This window comes from Pongo abelii, chromosome 13 (genome assembly GCF_028885655.2).
Source record: "Pongo abelii isolate AG06213 chromosome 13, NHGRI_mPonAbe1-v2.0_pri, whole genome shotgun sequence".
NCBI classification, from domain to species: domain Eukaryota; kingdom Metazoa; phylum Chordata; class Mammalia; order Primates; family Hominidae; genus Pongo; species Pongo abelii.
Window position 1 is genome coordinate 76715021 of NC_071998.2, and position 24577 is coordinate 76739597.

The 24577-nt window shown below is 41.8% G+C and overlaps 1 protein-coding gene across 12 annotated transcripts in view; it reads right to left on the minus strand.

Annotated features, from left to right (window-relative positions):
• Positions 1 to 24577, minus strand: part of C13H9orf153 (chromosome 13 C9orf153 homolog) — a 79185-nt gene that overhangs the window by 41890 nt on the left and 12718 nt on the right. For 5 of the 12 annotated variants that reach the window (XR_008509772.2, XM_054520143.2, XM_054520140.2 and 2 more), the window contains exons 2-3: positions 7142 to 7233; positions 5136 to 5625 (exon numbers count right to left, since the gene is read on the minus strand). Coding sequence is in view for 10 of the 12 variants with exons in the window: in XM_054520143.2 (XP_054376118.2) it covers positions 5136 to 5625; positions 7142 to 7207 (556 nt within the window). In the remaining 2 variants the exon portion in view is untranslated. Of the gene's footprint in view, positions 1 to 657; positions 871 to 4713; positions 4989 to 5135; positions 5626 to 7141; positions 7234 to 14598; positions 14678 to 21781; positions 21952 to 24577 lie in introns of those variants that run through there. The other 7 variants (XM_054520139.2, XM_063714266.1, XM_054520135.2 and 4 more) reach the window with 4 other exon arrangements.

Sequence of the window (24577 nt, forward strand, 5' to 3'; positions counted from 1 at the left end):
GGAGAAAGAATCAAGCGAAGACACAGCACATGTTCTCCCCACCAGCAGCAATTCCCCTTTCCCTTCCCTTCCACCCTTTTCATGGATAAATACATTGTAACGCTGAAAACAACAACAAATGGAGGCTGAAGGCAGGGGTTGGAGTCTAAAACCAGGAGCCAATGGGCCACGGGAACAAGTATAAGGAGAATTATGGTCACAGCAGACAAGCAGGATGACTGGTCTATTTCTGGTGGGTGACCTTACTGTCCCACATGTGGTGACATTTGAGCATGCCACCTATAGCCCAAAGACTGAGCCGGCACCACTCCACTCCAATCAGTCCTCCATCCCTGTACTGTGAGGGCCTGGGCCTGCCTGGTGGGAAGTCTTTATATAGACTTTGTACATGTCTGAAGTAGAAGACAGGTGCCAGAGACTCTTCGTTGGGCTCATACCTCCCCAAGTAGAACAGATACTGCCATGGTGTTCAGCAGTCTGTTCATAAGGCCAGTTGCCAAGTTTCAGGGAGTTTGACAAGATCTTTGGAGGCCTGGCATAGCAAGAAGTGGTGGCAAAAGGAAGGAAGGGAATCTTTAACAAGAGAAGGTCTTAGAGCTGATGATTTTGATGACTAAAGAGCCTCATGCCCCAAACTCCTGACCTCAGGTGACCCACCTGCCTCGGCCTCCCAAAGTGATCAGCCTGGCCAACATGGAGAAACCCCATCCTACTGAAAATACAAAAAATTAGCCGGGCTTGGTGGTGGGTGCCTGCCATCACAACTACTCCGGAGGCTGATGCAGGAGAATCACTTGAACCTGGAAGGCGGAGGTTGCAGTGAGCCGAGATCGTGCTGCTGCACTCCAGCCTGGGTGACAGAGCAAGACTCTGTGAAAAAAAAAATAATAATAAAAAAAAGCTTCATGTCATGATCTCTGACAGACACTTTAGGTTGGCTTACTCCACACGCATTGCAATCCTCTTCTGCCTTCCTCTGCTATAGAGGGGGGAGCTAAGAACTCTTATTCACCAGCCTTCCCTACGGAAGGGGTGATGATCGGACACAATTCTGGCCAAGAAGATGTAGAAAGAAATCATTTAAGGAGAGGTGTTCTGGAAAATCGTTGCTTCCCTATTAAAAGAGGACAGAAGTATCAATGTGGCTCTTCATCCTATCCCACCTTTTCCTGCCTGGAATGTGGCCACAGCCTCCGAGGGTGAAGGAGATGTCTTTTGGACAGGAAAACAAAAGCTACACACAAAAAAATGGCAGAGCCTTGGTCCTCGGAGACATTTGAAAGCATCGCTCCACAGAGAGTGGAATCATGGTCACCAGAGACAGAGTAGGGAGTGGGAGGGGAGGATGGAGAGAGATAAGTCAATGGGTTCAGAGTTATAATTAGAAGCCCTGCACAGTGGCATGCACCTGTAGTCCCAGCTACTGGGGAGGCTGAAGGAGGAAGTTTCCTTGAGCTCGGGAGTTTGAGGCCAACCTGGGCAACATAGCAAGATACCATCTCAAAAAAAAAATGTAAAATGGGCCAGGAGCGGTGGCTCATGCCTGTAATCCCAGCACTTTGGGAGGCCAAGGCAGGCAGATCGCTTGAGCTCAGAAGTTCAAGACCAGCCTGGGCAATATGATGAAACCCCATCTCTACAAAAAATACAAAAATTAGCCAGTTGTGGTGGCATGCACCTGAGGTCCCAGCTACTTGAGAGGCTGAGATAGGAGGATTGCTTGAGCCCAGAAGGTTGAGGCTGCAGTGAGCTGAGATTGTGCCACTGCACTCCAACCTGGGTGACAGAGTGTCTCAAAAAAAAAAAAAAAAAAATTAAAATTAAAGTAAATAAATAATTGAGAACAAAGTTACAGTTAGATAAGAGGAATAAATTCTGGTGTTCTATTGCACAGTAAGGTGAGGATAGTTAACAATAAGATATGGTATCTTACAAAATAGCTAGAAGGAAGGCTTTTAAAAGTCATCACCACAAAGAAATGGTAAGTGCATGAGGTCAGGATAAATACACAGATTCGATCACTATATAACATATGTATCTATTGAAACATATATTGTACTCCATATATATGTACAATGACAATATGTTCATTAAATAAATAGATTAAAAAGCATTGGGAGGCTGAGGCAGGCGGATCACGAGGTCAGGAGATTGAGACTATCCTGGCTAACATGGTAAAACCCCGTCTCTACTAAAAATACAAAAAAAAAAAAAAAAATTAGCTGGGCTTGGTGGTGGGCACCTGTAGTCCCAGCTACATGGGAGAGGCTGAGGCAGGAGAATTGCTTGAACCTGGGAGGCGGAGGTAGCAGTGAGCCAAGATCGCGCCACTGCACTCCAGCCTGGGCAACAGAGAGAGACTCCGTCTCAAAAACAAACCAAAAAAAACATTGTTCCTGCCCTTGTCTGCGTACCCCTAGACTTCTTCTAATTATGTAAGAAAAATAACCACTTCTTGTTTTTCTGTTATTTTTGGTTCCTAAGCTATATGATTCTATGGGATTTAGCCTGAACAAGAGGAGCTCATAGGATAGAAGAGCAAAACGGCAACGCCCACTCTCTTTTCCTCTCCCGTGCTTGGTGCTAGTAGGAATATGTTCTTTAATATACTTTGGAATACCAGGATCCTAAAGTTCTTCTGGACTGAGTAGGAGAGTAGAAGATGAATTGTTGCAATATCAATTACCCCTAAGGGATTACTGGATACCCTTCATTTAGATTCCTGCCTGACTCCATGCATCTTTCTTTCTTTCTTTTCTTTCTTTCTTTCTTTCTTTCCTTTCTTTCTTTCTTTCTTTCTTTCTTTCTTTCTTTCTTTCTTTCTTTCTTTCTTTCTTTCTTTCTTTCTTTCTTTCTTCTTTCTTTCTTTCTTTCTTTCTTTTCTTTCTTTCTTTCTTTCTTTCTTTCTTTCTTTCTTTCTTTCTTTCTTTCTTTCTTTCTTTTTCTTTCTTTCTTTTCCTTCCTTCCTTCCTTGCTTCCTTCCTTCCTTCCTTCTTTCCTTTCTTTCTCTCTCTCTCTTTCTCTCTTTCTTTCTTTTTTGAGATGGAGTCTCACTCTGTCGCCCAGGCTGGAGTGTAGTGGCACGATCTTGGCTCACCGCAACCTCCGCCTCCCGGGTTCAAGCGATTCTCCTGCCTCAGCCTCCCAAGTAGCTGGGATTACAGGTGCCCGCCACAACGCCCAGCTAATTTTTTTGTATTTTTAGTAGAGATGGGGTTTCACCGTGTTGTCCAGACAGAGTTTCACCACATTGTCCAGGCTGGTCTTGAACTCCTGACCTCAGGTGATCCACCCGCCTCGGCCTCCCAAAGTGCTGGGATTATAGGTGTGAGCCACCATGCCCAGCCAGCATATTTCTTGAATAGACATGACATGTACCAGAAATTTACCTCTGGGATCTCAGGAAATGAAGATACGGAGGCAGAGAAGAGACTCCAACACAGTTTGTGAGACCACATCAGAGACCTCCAGAAGTTAGGTAACTAGCAGGTAATTCATGCATTAGGAAGAAAGAAAAACTTGGCCCCTATGCATAGCAAAGTCATAAATTTTCAAGACCTTATCAAACATCCAAAACCCTTCTTCAATAGGTTTTTGACTAGTTCTTCTTACTGAGTCTCAACACTTTTCATGATTTTTCCTCTCTGGTCCCAGACTTTACTTGTGTACTTTGCGAATTAGCTAGGCCAGTCCTATCATTGCTTTAATTGCACTGCTACCTAGGCTCCAGAGCCCACAAAGTAAGACTCTATGAAAGGATTTTGAAGCCTGCATTTGGCTCTGTTAAGATGTCAATATAGGGAGTTACAGCAAAAACTCTTCCAATTCTTTGGACCAAATATACTATTTGGTCAATAATAATCAATCTATTCCTTTAAATTTGCTCCTTCTGCCTCTCCCATTACTTTTTTTTTTTCTTCTTTCAGACAGAGTTTTGCTCTGTTCCCCAGGCTGGAGTGCAGTGGGCACAATCTTGACTCACTGCAACCTCTGCCTCCTGGGTTCAAGCTATCCTCTCACCTCAGCCTCCCGAGTAGCTGGGACTACCGGTGCATGCTACCACACCTGGCTAATTTTTAAAAATTTTTTGTAGAGCTGGGGTTTTGCCATATTGCCCCGTCCCACTACTTTTAATATAAAAATGGTCATGTCAAAATATTTGCTGTGAAAACGGTCTTATCCTGAATCAAGAAACTGCTTCAGAGGGTTATCACAAATTGATGTAATCTATTAACAAAATGACAAAATATTACCTCTCTCAAATTATATAAGATGGAGACTTAAAGTGTAAGACACTCCCTTCTCATTAAAATTCAGCATCGTAAGCTTCATGGTTTTTTTTTTGTTGTTGTTTGTTTGTTTGTTTTTTGAGACAGAGTTTTGTGCTCGTTGCCCAGGCTGGAGCACAATGGTATGATCTCGGCTCACTGCAATCTCCACCTCCTGGGTTCAAGCAATTCTCCTGCCTCAGCCTCCCAAGTAGCTGGGATTATAGGCGCCCGCCACCACACCCAGCTAATTTTTTGTATTTTTAGTAGAGGCCGGGTTTCACCATGTTGGCCAGGCTGGTCCCGAACTCCTGACCTCAGGTGATCTGCCCACCTCAGTCTCCCAAAGTGCTGGGATTACAGGCGTTAGCCACCATGCCTGACCCAACAATATATCTTTTTAAGAGTGAATCTGAGACTTGATCCTGGAATTCTGGATTCTCTGTTCTGCATTTTAATTTATTTTTATTTTTACTTATTCATTTTTTAGAGACAGGGTCTTGCTCTGTTGCCGAGGCTGAAATGCAGTGGTGTGATCATAGTTCACTGCCACCTCGAGCACACGTGCTCAAGTGATCCTCCCACCTAAACCTCTCGGGTAGCCGAGATTACAGGCACATGCCACCAAGCTCAGCTAATTTTTATTTATTTATTTATTTATTTATTTTTTGAGATGGGGTCTTTCTATGTTTTCCAGGCTTGTTCTGCATTTTATTGACACTGTATAAAGCAAACATATTAATAGCAGCCATGAACTTCAGAACTACAAAATTGCTGTAGGTCAGTATTGGACTATTTCTGCTCTAGTAAATTTGCAATGAGATTTCCATTCCTTTTCTCCCACATGGCCTCATCTGTTTAAATTACCTGGGTCAAGTAAGAAGTATCTACGAAGTTTATCTTCAGAAATGAACTTTTCCGGGGTGGCACTGGAAATGCCTAAGCTGCATAAGATTTTGTCGCTTGGAACCTTCTTTTGTACGGTAACTTGGGCCAAGACATTCGAGTGATCGGTGAGAATTTCATAAGGAAAAGTGTGCTTGGGAGGGGAGATCCCACACTGTGACAGCCTCTGCTGGGACCTGGAGAGCCTCTCCATGGGAGAGAGTGAGCTTGCCAGTAAACTGCGGTGGAGGAGCTCAGTCATGGATGCTTGCTTCTCTTTTTTAACCACTGTGCACCTGATAACAGGTTGGAGATCTCTTCTCACATCAGTGCCCCTGGTGAACGACATGACATTCAGGTTTTTAGCAAGTACTTCCTGTGCTTCGTTAAGTGAAATACCATGCATTTTTAGAAGATTTGATTTCTTGCTCTCCTTATTAAAATTCTCAATACATGCATATAATTCTGGAAGCTGTGGACAAAAAAAAAAAAAGTGGTAAGTCACGAGACTGACAAAAATGTAATATTCTGGCAGACCCATAAACCCTAGAAAAAATAACAAATAACCATAGGACAATAAATAACCATAAAGACAAAAGCATTTTTATCTTTGGAAGATATCTTTGCCCAACTAAACCAAGTCAATTGTGGCAATGTGGAATAGAGAACAGAGAGGTCAAATCTCCGATTCACCCCCCTAAGGATGTATTATTTAGACACGTCTTATAAATGCTTGTTATAAAATTAGGCAGTTAAAATTGAACTAAGAAGTCTTGAAAATCTTTCCAACTCTGAAATTCTATGAGTGACCACGGAGAGAAATAGCCGTGGGAGACTGGCCTTTGCTTGTTTTGAACAATGCTATTATGTCTTTGAAGGAAGAAAGGGAGCCAGATCACTTAGATATCAAAGCTTCATCCTGGTGTCCAAAGAGCCCATAATGTTCAGGAATCCAGTGCTGAGGAGGCGATAATAGTCATTGCTCACAGGGATATTTGACTGAGCAAATGATGACTTACATTGAGTATCTGGGAATAGTTATTGGCAGAAAAAAACAGTAAGAGATCCCTGAGAGGACCTGTCCCCATCTAAAATCCTATACTTCCTACAAATCCTATCACTTCTAAGAGGTTTCTTAGGCCATTACACTGGAAGGCCAAAGAGGCCATAGTCCTCAGGTTAGGGCCAAAATTTAGGTCGTTTAGCCCAGTGCAGAGTTTTCTTTCAATTCTAGTCAATTTTATTGCAAGGGCAACAAATAGAAAGTGAGCTAACGCGTGGGAAAGTAGAAGGGATTTTGGACATCTTCCAGAATGTCAAGAGTCTGCAGCTACAGAGGCTACACAAGTGGTCCAGACCCTGGAACCAGTATGAGCTCTGCTACAAGGTGGTGCAGGAATATATGGATGCATTCTCAGTTATGCCAACTTCAAGTAAGAGGTGACAAGGGCCCATGGACCAGGAGGATTGCTTTTAATATTTTATAATAGTCTGTTTTGTTAGTTTACCCCAAATTGTGTATCTGTCTTATAACTGTTTTAGAAATTGGTACATAGGTGGAGATTTTATATATAAATTGTGTTAGCACTGATAGTCTTTTTTTCCAGTGTTTTTTTGGGGAGTTAAATAGTGTGATGTTTGGACTGATATCATGAAATCTGTAGCCTGGAAATTGGGCTGGATTGTTCTCTGGTTAATATAACTTTTCCTAAAGAAAAAAAAAAAGAAAGTGTGCTAACATTGGTGAATGGCTCTTTATAACGAATTATATAACCACACTATCATGAAAACAGCTCAGCACTTCTGCCCACCTGCCCTGGGAAGAGCTACACTTCTCTGTGACTAAGAATGTTAAGTCATTAAAGTGACATTCTGGGGTTTCCCATGGCTCCCAAGTGTGTCACTGTCTGTTCAATAGTTTGAATGTTTATGATTCTTGAATGTAAAGCTCCCCGTGTAAAGCTCTTTGTACAATGTTAAGTACATACTGAACATTGAGGAAGGGCGGCTTCTCTATTGTCCTCAGCTGGACTGGTGTCTCCAATGAGAAACATCGTGCTGGGATTTTATTCTCTAATTCCTAAAAAAAGCAATATGAGAAAAGACAAAAATCAAAGATTAAAAATCAGATAGAATACAAAGGGGGAGGTGAGACTTCTCAAATCTTAAGAAATTTGTGAGTGGGACATTTTGAAAATTTTATACCTGTATTAGTCCATTCTTGAATTGCTCTAAAGAACTATCTGAAACTGGGTAATTTATAAGAAAATAGGTTTAATTGGCTCATGGTTCTGCACGCAGTCCAGGAAGCATGGTTGGGGAAGCCTCGGGAAACTTACAATTATTAGGGGAAGGCAAAGGAGAAGCAGGGCACGTCTTACATGGCCAGGACAGGAGAAAGAAAGAGCAAAGGGGGAAGTGCTACACACTTTTAAACAACCGGGTCTCATGAGAACTCACAATAATGAGAACAGCAAGGGGGAAATCCTCCCCGGTGATCCAGTCACCTCCCACCAGGCCCCACCTCCAACACTGGGGATAACAATTTGATGTGAGATTTGGGTGGGGACACAAATCCAAAGCATATCAATACAATTTAAATTTTTCATTTGCTTTTTCGTAGTTTAGATCTGCCAAATTTGTCATGCTTCAAATGAGCATTTCGCTGAAATACCCAAATTCTTCTACAACATGTGTATTTAGTTTTAATACTAGTGTAACAAATCCTATATGGATGGTTTTATTTTTTATTTTATGTATTTATTTTTTGAGATGGAGTTTCACTCTTGTTGCCCATGCTGGAGTGCAATGGCACGATCTCAGCTCACTGCAACCTCTGCATCCCGGATTCAAGCAATTCTCCTGCCTTAGCCTCCCAAGTAGCTGGGATTACAGGCATGTGCCACCACGCCTGGCTGATTTTGTATTTTTAGTAGAGACAGGGTTTCACCATGTTGGTCAGGCTGGTCTTGAACTCCTGACCTCAGGTGATCCACCTGCCTCGGCCTCCCAAAGTGCTGGGATTACAGGTGTGGGCCACCACGCCCAGTTGGATGGTTTTATTTTCTTGTCTTACATATTCTGATCAACTTTCAGTTCATCTAAAGAAAAACTCACCCACCTCCTTACACTCAAAAAGTGTTTTTTATTCAGGAGGAAAAGGCTCATATGTAATGATAATTACATATGTAATTTTTGTGTTTAATTTTTCTGCAAGAGGTTAAAAATGGCCATGGAATCTCCATAATTCATCTCACTGATAAGTGGCAGTTAAGTTCTCTCCCACATTTGACTGGGCTGGCCTATGCTTGGCTTTGATCAATAGCTTGTGGCATTGTGTCAGTGACAGAGTGTGAGTGCCAGAACCCAGACCTTAAGAGGCTTTGTGGCTTTCCCACACATTCCCACACATTGTTGGGAGCCTGAGCTGCCATGTAAAGAGAGATCTGGCTGCCTATGTGGAGAGACCATGCAGACTCCGCAGCCAGTATTGACCACTAGACATGTAGATAAAGCCATCTCGGTTCACCCAGCCCCAGACGAGCCTCCAGATGACTACAGCAGCATAAGCAACCTCAGCCAATCCCAGATGGAGAAGAACTACCTCCCAGCTGAGCAAGGCAACTCTAAAATTTTGACAGAGAGTAAATTATTATTGTTTCAAACCACTAAGCTTTGCATGAACTGTTATATAGCAATAAATACAGATAAACCCCATAAAACTTCACATTCTTGGCTTAATTTATTCCAGTGAAACCATTATTGGTAGGTAAGAGAATGTATGGATGGAAAATATATTTCTAGGTACAGGATACCACTGTATCATGACTGGCAGCTGTGGTCACTGGGATGAGAGTCTGAGATAAACCAAAAACACTCACTTGGTACTTGGGATGAAGTGAAAACAATTATGTTTCTCCTCCTTCCTGAGCAAAGTAGAAAAACCCAGAATGGATACACATACACACACAAACACACACACACATACACACACGGATATATATATACACATGTATGGATATGCATATATACATATATATAAAATCTCAAATACATTTTTGTCACTATTTGTCACTACTGAGGTCACTATATTGATATAAAGGACTAGAAAAGCAATACAGTGCAGCATGCCTGCCACAGACCTGTTTATCTCTAGGCAATTAAAATGAGACTTGATTGTGCTTTCCTCCTGCAAAGGAAGGAAATTTATTCTGCAAGGGAAAATCTTTCTCTAATGTGCTTTACCTAAAACCTGTCAATGTCTTCCAGTCAACCATTGCTATTGTCTTTCAGGCAGCTTCAGAGTTGTCCACCATAGGAAGGCTGCCTTCTCCCATCACCAAGGGTTAATACATATTCTCCTCCCTTCCCTCAGAGGAGGGAAAGATGTAACCTCTCGCCTCTCTCCTCTCTTCTCTCTCTCTCCCTGCCACCTCCTAATTTTAATCAGCAGTGCCAATATCCAACTTCAATGGCCAATCTTGCAACTCTCAATAAATGGAGTCAAAGCAACAGCTAAGAAATATGTCCTCGTGTTATTACAATAGTATTGATGATGACAAGGAATGGAGCACAAATAAGTTTAGATTCTTGCTCATTCTCTTTGCTAAACTACTGTTGGGTGCATTTCCCTCTCACTGAAGTGTCAGGATTCCGAATGCTGAACAGATCACTAGCCAAAAATGCTTTTATACACTTAAAGGTTGACTTGACTAGCAAACTTTTAACCTCAGTCTTTGCTTGATCCAAGTCAATGCCTAAATCTAGATCAGCCCTTTGACCCAATCTCTCATGGAGAGTGTTCCTGGTGAAGTCATGGAAATATGGCCAATGGCCTGTTTACAGATTTGTGTGAGTAAAGTGAAGCTTTTACAGGGGACCGTGGCACTTCTCTTCATCGTTACTCCCACAGATTCCTACAGTAAATTTTCCTTGTACTGTGAAGAGCAAGGGCGTCTCACAGAAACTCCCGGGGGTGGTATCCTCTTCTCCATTTGCACTCACCCCCAACTTTTCACCCTTTCCTCCAAATCAGAAGGAAAAAATTCTCTCTGCTCATCTAATGTTAATTTTTTCTCTCTCCCACCCAGGGTGATATATTTTATCCTCCTCATAATTCTTTTTCTTTTTTTTTTTTTTGAGATGGAGTCTCACTCTGTCACCCAGGCTGGAGTACAGTGGCACAGTCTCAGCTCACTGCAACCTCCAGTTCCCAGGTTCAAGCCATTCTCTTGCCTCAGCCTCCCAAGCAGCTGGGACTACAGGCAAGCACCACCACACCCGGCTAATTTTTTTATTTTTAGTAGAGACAGGGTTTTGCCATGTTGCCCAGGCTGGTCTCAAACTCCTGACCTCAAGTGATCCGCCCACCTCAGCCTCCCAAAGTGCTGGGATTACAAGCTTGCACCATTGCGCCAGGCCCCTCCTCATAACTCTTGTGGAATATTTCCCCTCAGTTATCCTCCCTTCCCTTCCAACAACAACTCTTTTCTTCCTTCTTGCTTCCTATCATTCTCTTATCTTCAGTCTCATGTTCCCCAATGGCTCCTTCCTTTCTTTGCAAATATGTAAAATTTTTTCCACTTGGGGTAATAATGCAACTTCTCTTGATTGGGATCCTACCACTAACCCTGGACCCTTGTCTCTTCTTTACCTCTGAACTTACTATATTTATATTTTCATCATGTAATCTTTAGTATAATGACATTTAGCTTCCACCTGGCTGATGAACTAAAATTGAATTCTTAAAAACAATAGTGACTTCTTAATTATCAATTCTAGTGTAGTTTTTACAGTCCTCACTTTTCTTTTTTCTTTTTTGAGACAGAGTCTGGTTCTGTCACCCAGGATGGAGTGCAGTGGTGCAGTCTCGGCTCACTGAAACCTCCGTCTCCTGGGTTCAAGCAATTCTCCTGCCTCAGCCTCCTGAGTAGCTGGGATTACAGGGATGTGCCACCATGTCTGGATAATTTTTGTATTTTTGGTAGAGACAGGATTTTGCCATGTTGGCCAGGCTGGTCTCAAACTCCTGACCTCAGGTGATCCACCTGCCCTGGCCTCCTAAAGTGCCGGGATTACAGGCGTGAGCCACTGTGCCCGTCCAATTTATAAATTTCTTGACCAGACTTACAAAGACTATTCACAATCTGCTTCTGACACTTTTCTATCATTTAAAAATATCATATTTCGGCTCGGTGTGGTGACTTGCGCCTGTAATCCTAGCACTTTGGGGGGCTGAGGCGGGTAGATTACAAGGTCAAGAGATCAAGACCATCCTGGCCAACTTGGTGAAACCCCATCTTTACTAAAAATATAAAAATTAGCTGGGCGTGGTGGTGCATCTCTGTAGTCCCAGCTACTCGGGAGGCTGAGGCGGGAGAACCGCTTGAACCCGGGAGGCAGAAGTTGCAGTGAGCTGAGATCAAGCCACTGCACTCCAGCCTGGTGAAAGAGTGAGACTCTGTCTCAAAAAAAAAAAAATAATAATAACCGTATTTCAATGCTACCGCAATGCCATAAATGTTCTCTATATACTTTAGCCAGCTGGGCTCATTTTTTTCTGAAACAATCTGCGCTTCTGTGCATTCTTTCTTTGAGCCTATGCTCACTCTGATTTCCCATTTAGTCAGACAGAGTGTCCTTCCTTCTCTTTTATGACAATCTAAATAAAAACATAGTAGAACTGAAGCTGAAATGGAGAGAATCACAATGTTGAATAGCTATTGTGTCATATAAAAGGGAAACATAAATAACAGGAAATGAAATAAAGGCTAAAAATTATTTAAAGAGAACCCAATTATGGTGAATTGATTTTCTGACAAAGTTGCCAAAATAATTCAATGGAGGAAAATAGTCTTTTCAATAAATGGTGCTGGGACAATTAAATATCCACACATAGAAGAATGACGTTAGACCCCTACCTCTATCCTTACACAAAATGAACCTAAAATGGATTACAGAACTAAGTATGAGAGCTGAAACTATAAAACTCCTAGAATAAAACATAAGGGTAAATTTTTGTGACCCTGGGTTAAACAATGGTTTCTTGGGTATAACACGAAAGCATAAGCTACAGAAGAAGACAATAAATAAGTTGGACTTCATCACAATTAAAAACTTTTGTGCTTTAGTGAAAATAGTGAAAAGACCAATCACAGAATGAGAGAAAATATTTACAAATCATACGTCTGACAAGGAACTTGTATACAGATGTACAAAGAACACTTAGAAATCAACAATTAAAAGACAACCCAGCTGAAATATGGGCAACGGGACTTCTAGTGTGGATTCTCCTCTGGCATGCAAGGAGCTTGGAAGTACCAGCAACTGTTCTTAGATCTGGCAGAGAAGTAAGGTCACAGGGCAAATTGCTGACCTAAAATTGAAGAAACAGACAGGCAAATATAGGGAATTGCAGCTTACTGAAGTAGGAAGCTCCTCGAGAACAGGGCAGAAACCTCCAGAAGAGCCAGTACAGGAATCATGTTCGGCTTTCAACAAAAGATTATAAGGCAAAAAATAGAGTCTGAAGAGACAGGGCAAGCATCAGAACTAGATTCAGATGTGGCAGGGATGCTGGAATTACCAGACTGTGAATGTAAAACAACCATGATTAATGTGCTAAGGACTCTCATGGGAAACGTAGACAGCATGCAAGAATAGACAGGTAATATAAGCAGAAGATGAGAATTCTAAGAAAGAATCAAAAAGAAATGCTAAAGGTCAGAAACACTGTCAGAGAAATGCAGAATGTCATTAATGGGCTCATTAGTAGACTGGCTATGGCTGAGGACAGAATGTCTGAGCTTGAGGATATCTCAACAGAACATTCCAAACCTGAAAAGTCAAGAGAAAAAAGTCTGGGTGCGGTGGCTCATGCCTGTAATACCGGCACTTTGGGAGGCTGAGGTGGGTGGATCACGAGGTCAGGAGTTCAAGACCAGCCTGACCAACATGGTGAAACCCCAGCTCTACTAAAAATACAAAAATTAGCCAGGCGTGGTGGCATGTGCTACTCGGGAGGCTGAGGCAGGAGAATTGCTTGAACCCGGGAGGCGGAGGTTGCACTGAGCCAAGATCGCGCCACTGCACTCTAGCCTGGGTGACAGAGCAAGACTCCATCTCAAAAAAAAAAAAAAAAAGAGAGAGAGAGAAAAACACTGGAAAATAAATGGTAACAGAATATCCAAGAATTGTGGGACAATTACAAAAGGTATAACATATACATAATGAGAATACCAGCAGAAGAAAGAAACAGAAGCAATATTTGAAGCAATAATGATTTAAAATTTCCCCAAATTAATGTTGTACACCAAGCCACAGATCCAAGAAGCTCAGAGATCATCAAATAGGTTAAATGCATAAACCCCCCCAAAACAAAAAACTTCACATAGGTATATCATATTCATACTGCAGAAAACCAAAGATAAAGAAAAGAAATCTTGAAAGAAGCCACAGGAAGATTAAAAGTAATTATTTGCTATACATAGCAAAGATAAGAATTACCTCTTCCTTCTCCTCAAAAAGCATGCAAAGAAGCAGAGAATGGAATGAAATGGTTAAAGTGTTGAGAGAAAAAAACCCACCAACCTAGAATTCTGTATTCTGTGAAATTACCCTTCAAAAGCAAAAGAGAGAGAGGGCCAGGAGTGGTGTCTCACGCCTGTAATCCCAGCATTTTGAGAGGCTGAGGTGGGCGGATCACGAGGTCAGGAGTTCGAGACCAGCCTGGTCAACATGGTGAAACCGTGTCTCAACTAAAAATACAAAAAGTTAGCCAGCTTAGTGGCGTGCATCTGTAATCCCAGCTACTCAGGTGGCTGAGGCAGGAGAATCGCTTGAACCCAGGAGGCGGAGGTTGCAGTGAGCTGATATCACGCCATTGCACTCTAGCCTGGGTGACAGGGCGAGACTCCATCTCAAAAAAAAAAAAAAAGAAAAAAGAAAAATAGAGGTACTTTTTCAGGCAAACAAACATTTAGGGAATGTGTTGCCAGTAGACCTGTCTTGCAAGAAATGTTAAAGAAGTTCTTCAGAGAGAAGGATAATTATGTAGGTAAGAAACTCAGATCTAAATAAGGAAAAGTATTAGAGAAGGAGTAAATGAAGATTAAAATAAAAATGTTTATTTTTCTTATTCTTAATTGATGAAAAGATAACAGTTTGTTCAAAATAATAATAGCAGGCTGGACTAGGTGGCTCATGCCTGTAATCCCAGCACTTTGGGAGGCTGAGGCAGGAGGATCATTTGAACCTAGGAGTTTGAGGCCAGCCTGGGCAACATTGGGAGACCCTGTCTCCAAATAAAAAACAAAACAAAACAAAATATAATGGCAAGAATGTATTCAAACAATTATAGCTTATTATAAAATGAAACAAATGACAACAATGACACAGAGAACAAGAGGAAATAATTAGGAGTATTTTGTTATCATAAGGTACTCACACTGCCTGCAAGGTGTAGTGTAATTTGAAAGTGGTCTTGGGTTAGTTGTAAACATATACTGCAAACTCTAGGGCAACCACTAAAAAGTAAAAAAAATATATAATTGATATGCTAAGAAAGGAGAAAAATTGAATCATATAAAATGGTCAATTAAAACTACAAAAGGCAGAAAGTGTGGAAGACAAAAACAGAAACAAGGAACAAGGGCAACAAATAAAAAAACAGTAAAACATTTGGTAAATATTAATACAAACTCATCACGATCACTTTTAATGTCAATGGTCTAAATACACTAATTAGAAACAGAGAGTGTCAGAGTGGACCAAAAAGAAGACCCAATTAATTATATGTTGTCTACAAGAAACACACTGTTATTTACTTTTTTAAATGAGATGGGGTCTATGTTGCCCAGGCTGGTTTCAAACTCCTAGGCTTAAGCAATGCTCCTGCCTCAGCCTCCCAGGTAGGTGGGACTACATGTGTGTGCCACTGTACCTGGCCAGAAACACACTTTAAGTATAAGAACTGTCATAGATCAAAAGTAAAGAGATAGAGAAAGAGATATTATCCTCAAAAGAATACAGGAGCTATATTGATTTCAGACAGAGCAGACTTCAGAGCAAGGAAATTTATCAGAGATGAGGAGGGGCTTTACATAATGATAAAGGGGTCAATACATAACAATTTGTAACATGTATGCACCTAACAACAAAGTGTCAAAACATGTGAGGCAAGCCAGGCATGGTGGCTCGTGCCTGTAATCCCAGTATTTTGGGAGGCCGAGGCGGGCAGATCACCTGAGGTCAGGAGTTCGAGAGCAGCCTGGCCAACATGGTGAAACCCCGTCTCTACTAAAAACATAAAAAAATTAGCCAGGTGTGGTGGCAGGCACCTGTAGTTAGTCCCAGCTACTCGGGAGGCTGAGGCAGGAGAATAGCTTGAACCCTGGAGGCAGAGGTTGCAGTGAGTGGAGATCACACCACTGCACTCCAAACTGGGTGACAGAGAGAGACTCTGGCCAAAAACCAAAAAACAAAACAAAACAAAAAACCCAAAACAAACCATGGGAGGCAAAAACTGATAGAAGTACAAGAAGAAAATAGATGGATCCACTATTATAGTTGGAGACTTTAATACCCCTCTATCGAAAATGGACAGATCCAGCAGGCAGAATATCAGTAAGGACACAGTTGAACTGAACGGTCCCATCAATCAACTGGATATAATTGACATCTATAGACTACTACTTCATCCAGCAATGGCAGATTACACATTCTTCTCAAGATCAAGTCCACATGGGACATTCACCAGACTCCGGGCCATAAAACACACATGAATTAATTTAAAGGAATAGAAAATCATACAACGTCTGTTTTCATACTACAGTGGAGTTAAGTTAGATACCAATAACAGAAAGCTGGAAATTTTCAAAATACCTGGAATATGATCTTGTTTTTGTTTAAAATACATCTATAGTGAAGGCTTATATATTCATTTTAAAATAGAGAATGACATACCCCAAGAGTGGGACTGCCCAAACAGTAGTCCCTAAGAGTTTGGGTTACAGTGGAACTTTTACTTTCCTTGTATCTTTAAATTTTTCTTTCATGAATTAGCATAGTAAGTAAAGAAGTAATTCCAAGTTGAATGAGAGAAGTTAGTATAACAAATGGCAGAGATGCGTGCTGAAATAGATCTCCAGAGATGTGAAGAAGGTATTATGTATAATAGAAAAAAATAAGAAAAAATGTCCAATGATGAGCTCATAATTGAACAAATTTAGAGAAATTACAAAACTGTACAGAAATGTTTAATGACAGGAAATTTTTAAAATAATATTTATACTAAACAAAAACAGATTATAAGAAGGTATCTATAATATAATTCTATTTCTGTAAAAAAAAAATCATATATGGGCCGGGTGGCTCATGCCTGTAATCCCACCACTTTGGGAGGCCGAGGAGGGCTGATCTCGAGGTCAGGAGATTGAGACCATCCTGGCTAACATGGTGAAACCCCATCTCTACTAAAATACAAAAAATTAGCCAGGCGTGGCGGCGCATGCCTGTAGTCCCAGCTACTCAGGAGGCTGAGACAAAGGAATCACTTGAACCCGGGAGGCGGAGGTTGCGGTAAACTGAGATTGCGCCACTGCACTCCAGCCTGGCGACAGAATGAGACTCTGTTAAAAAAAAAAAAAAAAATCATACATGATTCACTTAAAAATGTTAACAGTTCCATCTAGCGGTAAGATTATGAGAAATTTGTGTTTTCTTTCTTACAATTCTTTGCACTTTTATGTATTTTACAATGAAGATTTATTACTTTTGCAATTAAAAAAGACATATTTTCCAATCAGCAGCAAGAAAAAAAAAGAAATGGACGAAGGCAGCTGTCTGTAGAAATTACACATCATAGGAGATTGCTTATAATGTTTCACTGAGGAGTTATAGTTTAGAGGAGTCCAAATAAGGTGGCTTATTGCACTCCCTGAAGGGCCTGGATGGCTGGACTGGGACTCAGCAGCAAACCCTTACAACCTGCCTGGGGCTGGAGGGGTAACGGGAAGTGAGTGCCAATGGGCACCAAGCTTCTTTTGGGGCTGACAGAAAAGTTCTGAAGTTAGATTGTTGGTTGAACAACTCTGTGAATTTACTAAAAATCACTGAATTGTATGCTAAAAAGAGTGAGATTTATCTTATGTAAATTATACCTAAATAAAGCTGTTTTTAAAAGGAAACAAAAATCTAGTCAGTTCCATTGTGATCTACTTGAAGGAAAACTGTGTTAACAGAAGGGCCTTCCTGGTATGTATAAAAGGGAATCTGGGCTGTTAGAATTTTCCAGGATGCACCCAGCACCACTCAGGGTAAGACACCCCGATGGTGGAGCAGTTCAGTGCCCTGAGCATTATGTGTCTTATAGATAATGAAGGCACCGATGCACACAAACTCGATGATACTGACCATTACTAAGAGCTATGAATACTAGCTGATATTCTGTGAATATTTACTATATGCCTTTATAATCATATGGTTCTAAGAACTTAAATATATTATCTCATTTGATCCACTCAACAACTTTGTGACACATGTACAATTATAATCCCCAATTTACATTTGAAGAAACTGAAACACAGACAGGGTAAGCACACCTTTCCTAGCATAAAAGAGCTTATAAGTGGCGAATCTGAGATGAAACCGGTAGTTTGACATCAGAACCCACAGTTTTATATATTATGCTATAGTGGATAAATATGATCTTGTCACACATGCATTTTTCAGTGCAATTTAATTTGCTTTCTTCTTTTCCTTTTTTTTTTTTTTTTTTTTTTTGGCAACAGAGTCTTGCTCTGTCACCCAGGCTGGAGTGCAGTGGCGCTATCTCGGCTCACTGTAACCTCTGCCCTCCTGGGTTCAAGCGATTCTCCCACCTCAGCCTCTCAGGTAGCTGGGACTACAGGTACACACTACCATGCCCGGCTAATGTTTGTATTTTTAGTAGAGATGGGGTTTCACCATGTTGGCCAGGCTGGTCTTAAACTGCTGACCTCAAGTGATCCACCCGCCTCAGCCTCCCAAAGTGGTGGGATTACATGTGTGAGCCACCGCAACCACACTAATTTGCTTTTCTTTTCTTTTTCTTTCTTTTTTTCTCTTTTTTTTTTTTTTTTTTTTTTTTTAGAGATGGAGTCTCCCTCTGTTGCCCAGGCTAAAGTGCAGTGGTATGACCTCGGCTCACTGCAACCTCCACCTCCCGGGTTCAAGCGATTCTTCTACCTCAGCCTCCCAAGTAGCTAGGACTGTAGATGCACGCTGCCACTCCTGGCTAATTTTTGTGTTTTTAATAGAGATGGGGTTTCATCATATTGGCCAGGCTGGTCTTGAGCTCCTGACCTCATGATGCGCCCGCCTCAGCCTCCTAAAGTGCTGGGATCACAGGCGTGAGCCACCGTGCCCAGCCCTAATTTGCTTTTCTTTTGTGCCCCTACCCCCTCTCCTCTGCCTTCTCATATTAATGCTTTCATCAGGTAACCTATATATTGAGCTTATTTTTTCTATGCTTATAGAGACAGCCCCCTCTCTGCTTTTCTTACTAATGATGGAAAATCCACCAACTTACCTAGTATATATACCTCTGTTCATCATGAGTGCTGCCTTATACTATTTTTACAAGAACGTGTTCCAATTTCCACTTCAGCCCTGTCATTTAGCACACCCTAGGCCCTTCTGCCTGGGCACGAGCAAGAGATGCCAGGAGAGAACTGGGGCTGCATGTTCCAGGTGCTGCCCGGAGCTGGCCTGCCTGGTAGATACTCATCTTCTTTTCTCCAGGTGGGAGATCCCCATCTATTTTAGGGTGCTAAGAATAGCTTCGGTTGTGGGAGGGAGATTGTTATCAAACTGAACTTGGGTCTGTGCCGAGCACAGCAAAGCCAAACACTGAAATCATGATTGTAGCAAGAGAAAGTGAGGCATGTATTACAGGATGTCAAGCAAGGAGACTTGGGCGATTCTCATGCTTAAGAACCAAACTCCCTGATGGCTTACATAGACAAATTTTTATAGGAAAAGTCTCACATTTCTTTTCTTTTTTCTGGAGATGGAGTCTCGCTCTGTTGTCCAGGCTGGAATACAGCAGCAAGATCTCGGCTCATGCAACCTCCACCTCCTGGGTTCAAGCGATGTTCCTGCCTCAGCCTCCCAAGCAGCTGGGATTACAGGTGCCCACGACCAGGTCTGGCTAATTTTTCTATTTTTAGTAGAGACAGGACTTCACCATGTTGGTCAGGCTGGTCTTGAACTCCTGGCCTCAAGTGATCCTCCCCTCTTGGCCTCCCAAAGTCCTGGGATTACAGGCGTGAGCCACCATGCCCGGCCTCTTGTGGAGTTTACAGGCTAGCAAGGGGGAACTTTAAAGAACATCATACATAAGATAAGTGAATTCGTAAGTTTGAAAGCCATTAAGTGCAATGAAGGTTATCAGAGAGATTAGGGTAAAGGGGATTGTGAGTGTGGTGATTGAGGGCTGCAACTTTAAATAGGGTGGTTGTGTTGACCTCACTGGGAAGGTAACATTTGAGCCAAAGCCTGTAGAGGTGACACTGAGCCCTGAGAAAAACAGGAAGAATCTTCCAGGCAGAAGGACCAGCCGGGGCAAAGGCCATGTGCTGGAGGAAGAGCAGCTTGCAAGAGAAACAGGAAAGAGGGAGAGAGGAGGGGAAAGGAAGAGAGCCCTGTCTTCTTAGAGCCTTGCAGAGAGGGAACTGAGGAGGCTTCACAGGCTCAAAGGAAGACAGGATCTGGCTTACACTCTTTTTTTTTTTTTTCTGCTGCCACAAGACTTTGTGCATCAGGCTGAGTTGAGTAGTTGGCACAGCTTTGTTTTGTTTTGTTTTTCTAACTTACATTTATTCTTAAAGCAGCACTCTGGCTGCCATGTATAGCTTATAATTTATCAATTAGAAACTTATTAATTAAAAATGCTGAATATGTACTAACAGTAATTGTACAGTATGAGTCCACTACATAAAAAATGAGGCCAAATATGTATTTTATGTAGGAGAGAAAATATGTTTGTCTGTCAAGTGAGAATTTATGCATAGTTGTGAATTCACAGAGCATCCTCTGGAAGGACGCACGCCACTTTTTTTAGATGGAGTCTCACTTTGTTGCCCAGGCTGGATTGCAGTGGTGCAATCTTGGCTCACTGCAACTTCCACCTCCCAGGTTCAAGTGATTCTCCTGCCTGAGTCTCCTGAGTAGCTGGGATTACAAGTACCCACCACCATGCCCAGCTAATTTTTGTATTTTTAGTAGAGACGGGGTTTCACCATGTTGTCCAGGCTGGTCTCGAATTCCTGACCTCAGGTGATCCACCCAGCTCAGCCTCCCAAAGTGTTGGGATTACAGGCGTGAACCACCATGCCCAGCCCCACAGGCCACATCTTAATAGAAGGGAGTTAGTGGGAAGGCACGAAAGGGGGGCTTTGGCACTTTACTATTTTGAATGTTTTCCACTATTTGGATTTGTTTTTTACAGAAAGCATGTGTTCCTTTGGTGATGTGTTACAGACCAGGCAGCCTTCCTGTTTGGAGGAGAAATTAGTCTCTATGGAAAGTGTCTATTGAGTTACTATTGTACTCAGTCCCATGACAGGCCCTTTGGGAATATGAAACAATATTTGAAGCAATTCCTACTCTCAAGAATATTTTTCAAGATAGGAAAGTGGGCATAGGGGATTTTCTCTCTCCTTCCTGAATGCAACGTGACGATAGAGAATAAATTAGATGTTCAAGTATAAACCTTTCACTACAACAGAAACAACTGTGGTGTAATTTGAAATATATTTGGTCTCTGTCCCCAGTTCTGACCATAGAGCACCTAAAACCCCTGAATTTTTTTCTTTTTCTTTTTCTTTTCTTCTTTTTTTTTTTTTGAGATGGAGTTTCACTCTTGATGCCCAGGCTGGAGTGCAATGGTGCGATCTCAGCTCACCGCAACCTCTGCCTCCCAGATTCAAGCGATTCTCCTGCCTCAGCCTCTCAGACCCTTAACTGTGATCCACCAGGCTCTAGCCATATAACAGGTGACAAAACTGCATTTAGCAAGCCACATCGCCTGAATCTAACATTCAGAGTCCAGATTCACTTTCTTGCAGGCTTCCAGCACCATCTGGCTACATCGTTCTTAGGCTTTTCTAATAACAACTGGTCCCCATGCTCACAGTTGCTTTGCAACTACCATATTGCATCAATTTCACATTTTCACATTTCTGAAAAGCAGGCTGCATCTCACAATCAATTGGTCTCACAGTTGATGTTGGCCCAGTGGCCTCAAGACTAGTTCCTATGGCCTAGATCTGCATGAAGTTGGACATAGCTGTTCATAAGGCCATCCATTCACCTTATATATACACACATTATGGAGTATACAAGTTGAGTTTAATTGCTGTTTCAAGTGCTTTCTAGATCTGTACCATCCAATATGGTAGCCACCAGCCAAATGTGGTTACTGAGAGCTTGCAGTGTGAGTAGTCCAAATTGAGATGTGCTAAAGTATGAAAACAGAATGAAAAGTATCTCATTAGGGATTTTCATATCAATTACATAAAGATAATATTTTAGATACATTGAGTTAAATAAAATATAGCGTTAAAATTAATTTTGCCTGTATCTTTCACCTTTTCTCTTTTAAAATAATTTTTTTTGTAGAGACAGGGTCTTGCTATGTTGCCCGACTGGTCTCCAACTCTTGGCCTCATGTGATCCTCCCACCTCAGTCTCTTATAGCGCTGGGATTACAGATGTGAGCCATTATGCTGGCCTCTTTCACCTTTTCTAATGTGGCTGCCTGGAAGATTTAAAATCACATCAATGACTTGCATTCTATTTCTATTGGACAAGGCTGATCTCAAAGATAACACTGATTTAGTAGTGGTCATGGCAGGCACTGAATACGGCAGCAGATGTGTGATAAAAACCAATGCCTAAATAGATCTAAAAGAGCTCTTCTTCTCTAAAACAAAGTAGATATAAAATAAAAATTATAAGTGATTATAGAGCTTGTCAGAGTTTAAATGGGAATGTTTTCTTTCTTGGCGAATGAATAATTATGAAGATCTGTGCACCCCAAACCCAGACGAAGAATATCGGGAACACCACTGAAGCCTTCTGTCTCCATCCTCAGTTCCATCTTTCTCCCTCCCTAATCCCAGGGATAACCACCCTCCTGAATTTTGTGTTTAGCATTCTCCTCCTTTTTTATTTCTATTTTTCACATGTGCATGTATCCCTGATAACATACTCTATTGTCATTTCTGCATGTGTTTGAACCTTACATAAAAAAAAGCATCCTATAGATATCTCCTGCAAACTTACACCTCTCTTTTTTTGAGATGGAGTTTCACTCTTGTCGCCCAGGCTGGAGTGCAATGGCACAATCTCAGCTCACTGCAACCTCCGCCTCCCAGATTCAAGGGATTTTCCTGCCTCAGTCTCCTGAGTAGCTGGGATTACAGGCACCTGCCACCACAACCAACTAATTTTTGTGTGTTTAGTAGAGACGGAGTCTCACCATGTTGGCCAGGCTGGTCTTGAACTCTTGACCTCAGGTGATCCACCCACCTCGGCCTCCCAAAGTGCTGGGATTACAGGCGTGAGTCAACATGCCCGGTCACATCTCCCTTTTAAACATTTTATTTTTAATTGTGGTAAAAACATATAACAAAATTTACCATCATAACCATTTGTAAGTGTAGTATTCAGTAGTGTTAACTGCATGCGCATCATTGTGTAACACATCTCCAGAAGCCTTTCATCTTGTAAAACTGAAACCTTATACCCACTGAAAAACTCCCACTTCTCCCTTCCCCCAAACCCTGGCAGCCACCATTCTGCGTTCTGTCTCTGAGCGTGACTACTCTAGGACCCTCATATTAGTGAAATCATACAGTATTGGTTTCTTGAGGACTGTCTTATTTCACTTAGTATGATGTCCTCCGGGTTCATCCACGTTATAGAGTAATACTCCACTGTGGGTTGCACGCTTCAGTTTGTTTATCCATTCATCTGTGGAGAGACGATTGAGTAGCTTCCACCTCTTTGCAATTGTGAATAAAGCTGCTCTGAAGGTGTATGCTTCCTATTTTTAGTGTCTCCTGGAATGAGGTTTTTTTTACTTGCCTGCAAATCACTCTAATTGACCTATTCAGGGCATCAGCACAGAATTCTAATAAATAGAATAGAACTCCAACAAATAAAAAGAAAAGATTTATCACAATTCTCAAAGTAAAAGCACGACTTTAAAAATGATTGTTTCCTGTGAGTGAGAGGAGATGCTCACATTCCTGTTTTCCCCTAAAGAATCCTGATGATACTTGGGCACTGGGTCAGTTTGTCAGTTTCCACATCCCACAGCTTTCTTTTCACCTTATTTCTATTAATTTACAAAACCTCAGCTCTCAGTTATAAGTCTCCTGCAATGACAGCCAGTGTTTGGTGGCCCTGCCAGGTGGCTTACAATTTACTCATGTAACAAACATGTCACTGAGTTCTCTACAAAAGCAAACATGATGGGGTGATTTCCCTCTGAAGTCTCCTCTCAGCTGCTGAGCAGTTGATCGTCTCAGCTGAGGACAGCTTGGCAAAAAGATAATAAATCCATGCTTGGTTGTATTTGCCTTAGAAAGATGTTTTCAGATTCTCTTGCAGCATGTGAATGTAATTTTAAAGGACACTCAATCGCATGCCATTGATTTCTGTCACTGAGGGGTGAAGGAGTTTACTAAGGATTTGGGAAAAGTGAAACCTTCTGCAGTGCAGCCATTGTACTACAGCTTGGACTTCCTAGGCCAGTCTGACACGGTATCTTCCACGTTAATAGTGCAGACTTTTCAGTCCTGACAAGCAGAGCAGCCTATATAAGGTCATGATTACTTGGTGAAGACCCTTGGGGCCGCAAGCAGCCACTTAAAGCAGCCAAACTGGACTCGTGGATTAACACATGAAATAATTTTTTTAAAATCTCATTTGCATTTCAAAAACCTTAACAAGTACTACTTTTCTCTCAACATCTAATTGTCTTGAGCATGAAAACAGGGTGTAAAATGTATATGTGTTATTTAAAGAATAAAAAGACAAGGAGCAAAGACTAAAAATGCACTCACCAATGGGTTAAAAAACAGTATCATGAGACCTCTGGATGGCCGTCTCCACATGAATCCCTTCCCTCCAACCACAGTCTACCCCATTCTCAGTTCTGTGGACGTCACTGTCTTGTTATTCTCTACAGTTTTGCTATTGATTTACATGTCCCTAACATGACAGTATTTACTTTTGAAAACGGAGTAGCAAGCCATGGATGAAAGGGAAAGCAATGTTTCCCAAGCTAGAGGCAGGCTCCCAGGGGACTGTGATCTGCACAGAGGCAGGTCCCTGTCTGGCTTCCACTTCCTGCGAGTTCACACGCATCTCTTTGG